This window comes from Rattus norvegicus, chromosome 8 (assembly GCF_021556685.1).
Source record: "Rattus norvegicus strain SHRSP/BbbUtx chromosome 8, alternate assembly SHRSP_T2T, whole genome shotgun sequence".
NCBI classification, from domain to species: Eukaryota; Metazoa; Chordata; class Mammalia; order Rodentia; family Muridae; genus Rattus; species Rattus norvegicus.
The window spans coordinates 126,092,278-126,104,715 of NC_141541.1; the positions used below are offsets into that span (position 1 = coordinate 126,092,278).

General features: G+C 49.7%; 1 protein-coding gene across 1 annotated transcript in view; it reads left to right on the forward strand.

Annotated features, from left to right (window-relative positions):
• Positions 1-12,438, forward strand: part of Itga9 (integrin subunit alpha 9) — a 309,149-nt gene that overhangs the window by 58,316 nt on the left and 238,395 nt on the right. Inside the window, 4 exon segments of the mRNA NM_001420002.2 lie at positions 128-196; positions 4,816-4,953; positions 7,790-7,895; positions 9,019-9,113. Coding sequence (NP_001406931.1) covers positions 128-196; positions 4,816-4,953; positions 7,790-7,895; positions 9,019-9,113 — 408 coding nt within the window.

Consider the following 12,438-nt stretch of genomic DNA (forward strand, 5'->3'; position numbering starts at 1 on the left):
TGTCCATACCTTTGTTACCATGAATCTGTGTGCGTACCTCTGTGGGAGACAAAAGGAAGACAAAGACTATGAACACCTTTAGTCAGAGCTCTCATTCTGACTAGGATTTTCTTTTCCCCCTCCATAGGTTTATATATTTAGAGCTGACCGAAGATCAGGGACCTTAATAAAGATCTTCCAGGCATCAGGGAAAAAGGTGAGTTCTTGATGTGGTTCGTGTGAGAGCCAGTTCCCGTCGAGGTCACCTATAACCTAGGGTTCATGCTCATCTGAGGAGACATGTACCACATGAGTCTCCACACGGCTAAGTTACAGGTGTGCTTTAAAAGCTGTCACAACCAGGTGCTGGCATGCAAATGAAGCATGTTGTCTCTTTGCCTCCTCCCTTCACCTTTGTCTCCCTCTGACTGTCTCATGGACACACATCTCCAACCCCAAAAGATCGGTACCGTCAAGGGCAGCCACAGAAGCGATCGCTTTCAAGGGGTACAGGCAGACAGATATTGTCTCTGTCTCATCTGACTGATGTCTTCTCCTTACATCATCGTCATACCAGGGGGACAGCTGTCACATAAAGAAAATGAAAATAAAACTCACCTTAGATCTCCGTACAGGGATGTTCAATCTACAACCTAGAGGCTGTGTCCACCACCACAAATGCAGTACAACACAAAATTACAGTTCCTTAAACACTATGGTGTGGGCTTTACATTTTTGTTTGTTTGTTTGCTTGCTTGCTTGCTTGTTTGATTTTGTCACTCTATCCTACTATTCTCAGATATAAATGTCTTGGGTAACGACTTTGTCTTCTTAGGACATTGAGTATAAAATAAACCACAAAGCCATTTCTGAAGGCTGCCTTGGAGAAGGGCTACCTACCTGGGACACTCTACTATGCCCATCTCCACCCCTGCTTCCTGAAAGTTTCCACTGTGACCCGTGAGATTAAGTCAGTAGATCGGTTCGGTGATTCGTTCACTTCCTTTTCCTGGGCTTCCCATCCTGCCTGTGTTTATGTAGCTTGGATTAGCAGGAAGGTGTGGCTGAGCTTAGGGGCTCAGGGGAATGAGGCTGAGGCCAGGAGGATTGTGGGACTCTATGGAGGCTGCTGGAGGCTTTAGTTGGCTCTGGGACAAAGCTTAGGGTGCATGAAATGTGGGAGGGAGGTGCCAGGAGGCTTTGCCCAGTTTCCCCGAGACGAGGGGCAACAGTGATTACTCCTTCCTGGCCCACTTCCCCGGTTCCCGCTTGCTTCCTTCCTGTCCGAGTTGTTCCTGCTGCACAGCAGCCTGGAACCATTTCATGGTGTTCCGACGGTGAATGATATTCGGGGTTCCAAAACCCTCGCTGGCGTGTACTTGTTATTCTTTCCAGTGGTTGCGATTTTAGCAGCTTTAGAACGTACACTCAGTATATAATGATCATAACCTTTGCGTGAAAAAAAAATGTACCCACAAACTCGGCTTTGCTCTCAGCTCTCGGAGGTGTGCTGGCGTGCGCTATTTTAACATCTCCCAAACCCCCAAATACTAGTGTCAGAAAGTAACCGTGAAGAATTCGCAAACTAAGTTTTCTATGCAACCCTGAAGTTAGGAAAGAGATAGCTACATACTATTGGTGATATATAAAAAAGATCGCCCTCCCCCGCAAAGAAAACCCCAAGTAGGGTGTGACTGTCACATAACAAATGGCTGGTGGGGTCCACCGTGGATAATGTGCCTACACGTGACAGTGTGAGCATTCTTTTGGGGTGGCTGAAGAAGGGGAACGCACCTCCATGCTGTTTGCTGAGTGTCCTTCATCGTCAATCTGGTTAGGTCTGGAGAGTGGCTTCCTTGGCCAGTTGTGTCTCAGTGAGTCAGCTTTAGGCAACGATGTGGATGCCTGTAGCCTTCGAGAACCCGTGTCTGAGCTGCCTGAGGACCAATGCAATGGGTTCTAGAGAAGACGCAGGTCTGTTTGAATGGCCTCCTTATGATGGGACCAGTCAGGTTCTTCCATGCAGAGACTGACGGGTTAAGGTGCTTTACCCCAGCTCCACAGCCGTCTCCCCTGCCCCTCCTTACTTCCAATCTCCCTCCATCCTTCTTTCTGTGTGTGTCATGCAGATATGCACACGTATGTGCACGTGTGCATGTGTGTACATGTATATATGTGCATACATGTCTTCCTCAGTCACTCTCTACCTTATTGTGAGAGAGGCCCTCAGCTGGGCTGGCTGGGCTGTGAGCTGCAGGGATGCCCCTGTCCCCTGCTTCCTCAGCCCCAGGATGCTCAGACTCTAGTCCTCAGGTTTGCACAGCAGGTGCCTTACCACCTGGGCCCCCTCCTGGATCCCTCTCCTTAGGGTTCTTCTCGGCAGAGCCTTTGTCCTGCTCTGGAATTAACCCTACACCATAAGCCTTTCCACTCTATCGACACCTTCTGCTTATTGCTACAGGAGATTCTCATTCTCTGGCCCCCATTATCTCATAGGGAGAGGACATGACCCCCCCCCCAACCCCCAGGCCTCCAAAGCAAGCCTCTGACTTTGGCCTTTTGTTCAGGGCAACACAGACAGCAGGAGGTTCCAGCTCCCATAGCCGCCCACCACTTCTGCTTTTGTTTGGCTCCAGTTCAGTTCAAATTGCCTGGTGCCCTGGCTCCCTCTCAGGAAGAAAGAAAGCTAATAACAACACAAATTGGAAAAGAGGTCTGTTTCTTGAGCTGACGCCCTACAAACACTAAACACAGGAGCCATGACTAAGTCTGTGGTTCAGGTGTGAATGCAGTTACACCCGAAGCTGCTGAGGACCTCCAGTTAAGTAACTCTCGCTTCAGAACGTGTCCTTGGACACGCTGAAGTGTTATCGGTAAAGTTGTCCATCCGCATTTTACAAACTGAAGGGTTTTTGATTGAACACCCATGAAGACACCAAGATAAATCGCCCACTGGGATTAAGCTAATCACCTCCTGGGGCTCAGCCAGAGAACAGCTGTCCGCTGTGCTCTTCTCCCTTGCCTGGGTTTCTAAGCCACTTTCCCCAGTCCACCAGGGCCAGCGTTAACTGCAGGAAGCAGTTTGGAGAATTCTTGCCTCTCTCGAACTCCCCGATGTCAGCTGCCAACGAGACTCAGAAGCAAGAGAACACTCCAGGTCTTTCTATTAGAAAGCATTCATTTAAAAACAACATTACAATCTCTCTTCTTTGTGTTAGAGGGGGTTTCGAACCTGCAGCCCTTTAGGGCAGGCTCGGCTTGCAAGCTTCTGTTTGGCACGCACAGGATTCCTTTGTACCTGTATCACAGAACCGTGTCTTAGCCTAGATCTCTCATTTGCCAAGCGAAGCTCTCTCAGCACTGTGCTATCCATCCTTACCTCTTCTCTAACCATTCCTTACAGTTTTTTTATTTTTATAATTTACACTATCGTACATGTGCATGGGTGTGTGCAGTCCCCTCGTGCGCCCGTGATGTCGTATGCCCCCTGGAACTAAAGGTAGAGGGGTTTGTGAGCTGTTCGGTGTGGGTGCAGGGAACAGAACTCGGGATCTCTGCGAGAGTCTTGTATGCTCATAATAACCGAGCCATCTCTCCAGCCCCTGTTTTACTTTTGAGGGAGGGATTTGCTAAGCCCTTGTACTTTGGGTTTTCCCATCTCAACCTTCTCAGTAGCTGGGATCACAGCCCCAGGCCGCCAACCCCATAGCGATTAGTCTAGAAGAAATGAACACATTCTCAGCATGTGAAACAAGTACCTTCCAGTCAACACCGAGAGCTTCTCTTGGGGATGAAAAGCTGATGTGCTGGAGCCAGCCCTCCTGGTGAGGGTAGTTAGCCACAGCTGGGTGGGGCTGCTACCTCAGCCAGCCCGAGGGCTCCAGGTTGCTGCGGTCTCCAGCACTCAGTGTCATGAGTTGGACGCTACTGAGGACTCACACCACTTAGCGCATGTGAGCACACTTGAGGTGCTAATTTTCATTTTACTTCTTTCGTGCAGACGAAAGCCTGTATCTTTGGTCTTTGTGTTTGAGATTTTGGATATAAAATGACAGATCCTGGGGCCAAGGATCTGGCTCAATTGGTAGAGTCTTGTTGCACATGTATGAGGAGGAGAGTGAGATCCTTGGATCACTCAGAATGCATGTGGTAAAGCCAAGAGTGGTGCCATGATCCTGTAACCTCAGTGTTGCGGAGACAGAAATGGGCATATATACCTGCACATGTATGAACAGGCACACACATGAACACATATGTACATGCGTGTGCATGCATGCACGCGCGCGCGCGCACACACACACACACACACACACACAAACAAAATGGAATAAAGTAGCAGGTATTGATTACACTGTGATTCAAGGAGATCAAGTACAAGCAGGCCCGGTGTCCCTATCTGTTAAACAACCTTGAGTTACATGTTCTTCTGCCATGTCAGCTTGTGCTCCATCCCTTACTCCCTGGAAGGCTGGAGAGGACGTGTGCCCCATGCCATATTTTCCTGCCTGTTTGTGTTATGAGATTTCATGTTCCTTCTCGCTCTGCCTTGTCAATTGTCTGGTTCTGGAGCACATAGGCAAACATGGCGTCTCATTCTCTGGGGACTGGCCTGTTTACCTGCCCCTTACAGGGCTGTAGCAAAGGGACCTGTGGGCTGGCCAGCTTTGGTCTCCCACCGACTGGGAGGTCCTCAGGAGCTGGGTGTGTGCTCATGCTCTGCTGACACGGCTTCTGAGGCACTGGAAGTGTGCTTCCTAAGCTAGTGGGCCGATGAAGGGAGGGCCTCGGTGTGTAAGGACAGTCCCTCAGCACGTTGTCGTGATGACTTGGTTACAGATGGGATCTTACTTCGGCTCCTCCTTGTGCGCAGTAGACCTGAACATGGATGGTCTCTCCGACCTGCTCGTGGGGGCCCCCATGTTTTCCGAGATCAGAGATGAGGGGCAGGTTACCGTCTACCTCAACCAAGGACACGTGAGTACAAAGTGGGCAATGAGGAGGCGGGCATTGGGGAGGAACATCCATATAGTCATGTGACACGCACCCACCGGGCTACACCGGAGGGAAAGCCTGAGTCCTGCATGGAAAAGGTTAATGAGTCATTAGTGGACAATTATATACAGTGTGACACTTCAAAGTATGGGACCCAGGGGGAGTCTTCACGACTATTGGATGCTGTTTTGGTTTTTCCTGCTTCCTCTAAGTGATGCCACTGTGATATACTCATGGTTGTAAGGGTCTTCGTTAGCTCGCCTGTCTCTAACCTTACAGCTAAAAAGTGATGAGGCTGTGATTTGCGCATCAGCAAGCTGGCTGCTTCATCTTCTCTGGGCCACACCGCCTCTCTGAGGAGAGGGTAGAGGGGTAGGATATCTTCAAGGAAGCCCGAGGAAGCAGTAGGAGTTGAGTAGGAAGGTGACATGGACTAGGCCTGAGCTTCCAACAGGAAGATGTGCGTGGAGCCGTGAGGTAGTAGGGTCTTTACCTGTTCAGCGAGGAGTTCACGCTGGGCACAGGCTGACAAACAAGCCCAGGGCTGTAAGCACAACGTCCTGTAGAACCACAAAGGGGAGAGAGAGAGAGAGAGAGAGAGAGAGAGAGAGAGAGAGAGAGAGAGAGAGAGAGAGAGAGTTGCAAAGATGCCGCTCTCCCCTCTGCAGCTGGTGGAGGGAAGGTGGGCGGGGCCTGGAGAGGGAGGGCAGAGCAGCAATCAGTAGTGGCAGGGGACCCATGAGAAAGCAGAATCTAAGTGTTCAAGCACACATCCCCCAGCCCCATCTCATACCTTACGCCACATGACTACACTACGCACAGAGTCTTGTTTCTAGTGAGCCATAGCCTACTCGGTTAGCAATTATATGCCACTGTGTGAGCTCACATCTAAACCTTGCCAACTCTTTTACACAAAGGAAGAGCAAGTGGCTCGAAATCGATCCCCCATTTCCTCCTCGACAAAGTAGGAAGTGCCATACGGTCTACACAGGATGGCTGAACCGTATATGGGTAGATATACAAAGAAGGAATTGGGATTTCCCCTACCATACTAGCAGGAAGAGTTACAGAGATGGCCATCTGTGCCCAAGGGTTCTTGGATTTAACCAACCACAGATTGAACACACGGGGACAAAACGTCTTTTTGTCCTACTGAGCATGCTTGGACTTTCCTTGCCGCTGCTCCCTGAATGACATAGGGTAAAACCTATTTGCATATCATTTGCATTGTGTCAGACATTGTACATAATCTAGACATGGTTTAAGGACAGGGGAGGGCATTCATAGGTTCTATGCAGAGACCACACTGTTTTATATAAGACATTTGGACATCTAAAGTTTTAGTTTAGGGTCCTGACACCAGTATTTCCAGACACCAAGGGACAACCATTTTTTGTGTTTTTGAGGTGGGGGGGGTCTCACTGATTAAGTGAATCAAATCATCACATCTTTATGCGTTTCTTCAAGCTGTGAATTCTTTTTATAGCAGTAGAAATGTAGTCACAACAAAAGACAGACCCTGGTGCGGTGGACTGTGGGTAGATGGTTGGTCCAAAGTGCCTCCACATCAGGGAGGTTTAAAGATTCCTAAGCCTGAAGTTGCCCGGTGTTTTAATGTCCTGGTTTTTCTATGTTGGTGATTCATGGGGACTATGGGCATTCTGGTGCCGTATATGTCCTTGACCCCTCTCGGTGTTTGCTCTGGAGTCTGAAAGCTGAGCTATAGTGCTACACCCCTCACCCCAGTGGCACTGAGTACAGAAACAGGGCCCCTTGACAAGGTGACTCATGCCTGCCCTGTGCAAAGCAACCTTGGGGACGTATAGGAAAAGGGACAAGAGAGGGGAAGGTAGAAAAATGTGTACTCCGTTGGTTACCAGAGTCTACGGTTCCTACCCTTCACCTCTCTACTAAAAGCTCGAGTCAGGAATTGGAGAGAGGAACTAGATTCATTCAAGGCCAGCCCTGAGGAAAAGACAGGAGATTTCTTAATCTCAAATTGACATCCTGGGATGGGAAGCTTAAGAGTGCAAAGACATCGGACACCAGTTTCAGCGAGGCACTGGGCAGGACACGGAGGTGCCACAGAAGCCTTTCCTCTCAGAGCCTGTCTGTCTCCTCGCTTCCTGAACTTGACCTAGGACCTTGGTCCTGAACCATTCACACACTTTCTTTCAGACAAACACAGTCAGTTCATCTGCTCTGAGGAGAGGAGACCTTCAGAGACACACACCCTGCCTTATGATTTTGAAAATCCCAGGAAAGAGGAGGTGGCTTAAAAGGTCTGGTAGAGAATTATGGGAGGGGGCTGAGGTCATAGTTTCTTGCTCTGATGCACCTTAAGACAGTATTGGGTCGGATGCTCTGGCTCAGGCTTTTAATCCTAGCATTCAAAAGGCAGAGGCAGGAGGATCTCTGAGTTCAAGGCCAGCCTGATCCACACAAAGACTAGCCAGAGATACACGGTGAGACCTTGCCTCAAAGAATTGATTTGGGGGGGGAAGAAAGCTGAGAAGAAAGACCCAGTGGGAACAAAGAGGGTAGGCTTGCCTGTCTGAATTTGGCCAAACGAGGTTCAGTAATTAGTCCACCTGCTATTACCTTTCTTCTATAATGTATTTCAGGGTACTCCAGACTCTCATTGTATAGATGAAAGGCCTTATTTTGCTATGAGGAGAGATATTTGGGTTCCTGTGGTGCTACCCAGCTGTTTCCTGTCCACAGTTGTGCCCTAAGAGGGTGATGTTCTGAGCTCTGACTTTTTATTGTGCTTTTTTTCCCCTTCCTCCTCCTTCCCCCACTCCATCCGGTTTCCCAGGGAGTTCTTGAGGAACAGCTGACCCTGACTGGAGATGCTGCCTACAACGCACACTTTGGGGAGAGCATCGCCAGCCTGGGTGACCTTGATGATGACGGGTTCCCAGGTGAGTAGGGCCTCTCTCGGGGCATGGGGTCCCTCCAGGTGCAGCAGCTTGTCACGCTCTAACGTTGTCCCTTGTTTGTGGCTGGCTCCTGGATTTTTCCCTTCTACACGGAAACTCCCCGAGGGAGAAAGGGCAACTCTGAAAGGTGGACTGGCCACCAGAATGGCCCTTTTGTATGATCCATTGTCAGCTCCACTCTCTGTGCTATGTGCTTGCCATGGCTTCTGGGACTGGTCCACAGGCTTCTTCCCGCCACAGAACGTTTGACTCTGCATCTAGGACGCTCTGTCGTGTTTTTGGGGAAGTGGATACAGGGAGATCATCTGAGCCTGATTGAGTACAGTGTGTGTCAGAAGAATGGATGGTGTGTGTATCCAATGTCCACTTCTTCTTGGACAATGGTCCCCTCCACAGCCTTAGGCTTCTCTGGTCTTTTTTAGCACCTCTTCCCCTCACTGTGTAGAGTGTACAGACATTAGGAGCTGCTTCTGCAGGGCAAGGATGTGACTTGCTTAGGCCAGATGCCCCTTCAGACCTTCACACCATTGGCCACAAGTGGCTTCATTCAGTCAGAGGGCTGTCACCTCAGGGTCCTGGGAATGCACACCTCCCACCCTTGGTGTCGCAGGAGCAGACATATGACTTATTAGAAGCCACGGGCAGAAAGGAAGGAAGGTTCAGAGCACCAACCACTGTCTGTGGAATTCTGACAGACAAAGGTTAGGGCAGCCATCTTCATTTGTGATTCCTTTTTTTTTTTTTTTTTTTTTTTTTGGTTCTTTTTTTTTCCGGAGCTGGGGACCGAACCCAGGGCCTTGCGCTTCCTAGGTAAGCGCTCTACCACTGAGCTAAATCCCCAGCCCCATTTGTGATTCCTTTATGGTTTGCCTCAGTGCCCTTCCCTCAGAGGACGAGGAGAGACGCTTTTCCTGGGAGTAACTCTCCTCACTCTCTGTAAATTCCCACCTTTTAAACGTGAGGAGACCATTTGCCCAATTTAACGTTTGAATAATGAGTACTGGAGAAATCGTGAGGAGATGGGATTCAGACATGATGGCTGGAATTAAGAGAGCTGCACTGCTATCACCCCACGTGGCATTTCTAACAGCTGTTTCCCCCTCAGATGTGGCTGTCGGGGCGCCTATGGAGGATGACTTTGCTGGCACAGTCTATATCTACCATGGTGATGCCCAGGGGATTGTCCCCCAGTACTCGATGGTGAGTGATGGGAGGGGCCATGATGATTGTGTGTGTGTGTGGTATGTGAGTGTGCTGTGCGTGTATGAGGGGTGTGTGCATGTGTGTGTGTGCAAGTGAGTATATGTCATGTGTGCTCACATGTATATGTGTGTATGAACATGTGTGAATGTGTGCATGTGCATATGTGTGTGCCATGTGAGTGCTATGTGTGTGTGTGTGTGTGTGTGTGTGTGTGTGTGTGTGTGTGTGTGAGAGAGAGAGAGAGAGAGATATGCTTCACTGTACACCATGCTATGGGAATGTGGATTTGGGCTTTCTTTCATTTTTTTCACTAGTGGAAAGAACAAGCAGTTAATTGATAATTGATAATGTTTATGAAATCCAGAAAAACTATTATAGAGTCTCCAATTTGCCCAATTCAGGAGTATATTCCACCTACATAAAAGACTACCTGAATATTTTTTCAAATATTTTGTTATTTTTAATTGTGCGCGCATGCGTGTGCGCGCACACACACACACACACACACACAAGTGCAATGCCTTTGGAAGTCACGTGTTTAAAAACATGGTTTCGTGTTTAAAAAGAGAGATGCAACTTCCTCTATTGTTGTCGTCTTTATCAAACCACCTGTGTACGAAGCCAGTGGCATTTGATTTGTTTTTAATATTGAACTATTTTTGGACAGTGTTGTGTGTAACCCGGGTTGGGCTGGTGTCACACCTACAAGGTAGTTGAGGGTGTCCTTCAATTTCTGAGTCTCCGGCCTTTACCCACAAAGCACTAGGATTACGGTGTGTGCCACAAAGCTATTTCACATGATGCAGGTGACAGAACCCGGAGCTATGCTTATGCCAGGCAAGCGCTCTACCACCTCAGCCACACCCCCAGGCCCGAGGAACAACCTTAAGACATAATCTGGGGACACAGGAACCCACAGAGGGCCTCGAAGTTGTCACAGTCTATTGTCAAACTTGGCATCCAAACCAGAGCTGATCACAGCCCGGGTTTCACATCCCGGACTTGGGAACATGGAAGTGGCGAGTTCTCTATTTTTGCCTCGTTAGCACAGTGCTCAATCTTGCTGATGGTATCAAGCCGGGCCCATGGGAAAAAAGGAAGTCAGGCTCTCGACAGAAACACGGTCAGGATATGTGTGGTGTGTGTAGAGTGGCTTGTGCCTTTTTTCCCAGTAGCTCAGTGACAGAAAAGAGCACACGATGAGAGCTCTGCCGTCAGTTGGTAGGCAGAGTGCTTGCGAGCATGCATGAGGTCCCAGGTTCCATGCTCAGCACCCCACACACCACACATGGTGTCACATGTCTGAAAGCCCAGCACTCAGGAGGCAGGAGCAGGAAGATCAGAAGTTTAAGTTATCTGAAGCAAGTTCGAGGCTAGCCTGGGCTATAAAATCCTCATTAATAAACTAAAAACAACACAAAAACAAGACCCCTTTTTGTCAGCAAATATTTAGAATTGAACACTTGAGTGCTTCCCGTTCACACAAAGTACAATTCAGATTTGTATTTTTTTGTGGCTGAGCTATCTCTCCAGCCCAAGGTTTGTATTTCTTAAAATATAACTTTGTATCGATTCTTTGCGAATTTCACAGTCTTTCACATCTCCCCATCCCTGTGTATCCTTCGTCAGCTCTTGCAACCTTCCCACTGAAAGGAACAAACAAACAAACGAATCCTGTTGTCAAAGCTGTGATGGGTCACGGAGCAGTCCATAGTGTACCTACGGTCTGTCCACACAGCTTTCCTAGCAAATGTTCCTTGCAATGAGCCGCTGGTCTGGTTCAAGCCTCTGGCTTTTGCTGTAGATCAATACAGATCCTCACCAGGACTCCTCTTGGATATTCTGTTGTTGCCCTGAGTCATGGAGATCCCGCGCAGCTCTGGGTCTGCAGAACTGGCCCCTTTGCATGCTGCAGCAGTTCACAGATGAGGTAGATGTTGGGTGGGCCAGCTCAAAGCCTTACTAAATCTGGGCTTAGGTGGTATCGGAGTTTCTCAGCCCACCAACTGTCTCACACCCACACCACCAGAGCCAGCTCTCCCGTGCTCAAGCCCTCAGGCTGGCTCGCCCAATGCCACAGCTGGAAGGGGGCCAGCTCTCAGATTCTCATGCACTTAGGCTAGCTCACCCGAAACTCCTAGAACCAGGCCAGCTCTGCTGTGCTTCCTGGGTGAGGCACTGGGCCTGCTCCCCCTAGTGCCACAGCTCTACCATGATGCCCAGGCGAGGGGTGGGGCCAGCTCTGCACAGCCCTCAGATACTGACACGGCCCCAGGGCCCCAGGTAGCAGCCCAGAGCAGGCATGTCCACCTGGCCTTCGGTGGTAACAGACCTCTGCTACTGCAGGGCCGTGGACCCAGACACGGCCCTAGTGTCAGCACAGCCCAGGACCCAACCATGGCCTTAAGTGGCATTGTCGGCTACTGACATCAGGCTGTTCCCCACTGCCCTGTAGTCTCCTGTTCTGCTCTCCTCACTGTGCCCACATCCTTCTGCTTCTCTGTCTCTTCCACCTCTCCACCACTTCCTTCTCTTAGTGACCCCAGGCCTCTGGGTGTCTTGGAAGTGCTACGCCCAACCCATGCAGAGTGGCATCAGTCAGGGGTCGTCTAGGACCTGCTCTGCCCACCAAGGTTTGTATTTTAGGACGCATGTGTAAACGGGGCTACGATCTCTTTCACTTTCATTTATTTATTTACTTATTTATTTATTCATTTGTGTGTGTGTGTGTGTGTGTGTGTGTGTGTCATGTTCTGTGTTAGGAGCATGTGCACATGTGTAATACACACAGGCAGGAGGAGGGTATGAGGTGCCCCTGGTCTATGGCTCTCTCCTTCCTTCCCTTGAGACACTACAGCTAGGCTGGTGCTTTTAAAGGCCCAGCAGCCATCTCCCTGTCCCCGTCGTCCCCGTCCAAGCTCATGTGGCATGCCTGGCTTTCTGTGTGGCCCCTGAGAATTTGAACTTGGGTCTTCACGTCCTGCAGTAAGTGCTCTTCTTGCCTTAGAGCAACTCCCCAGCTCTGGAGACACAGTGTCCACATGCGTGACAGTCCTGGCAGCAAATCTGAGTTAGAAGGTGGGGCCTTGCTAACCGTAGGCTCTTTCTCTCTGCCAACACCTGCTTACTCAGTGCTTGCCCTCAACCAAGGGAAAGATCCCTAGAGAGATTCACGGAGAGGAGGAGGAGCTATGGCCAGAGAGCCTGTCATTTCTCCACCCTGAATCCTTCTAACACCGGTGTGAGGCGGATACACTTCCTAGCCACTGGCTTTCTGATGAGCCCCGCAGAGGGTATTGAATTTGCCCCGAGTAGCTTCCTC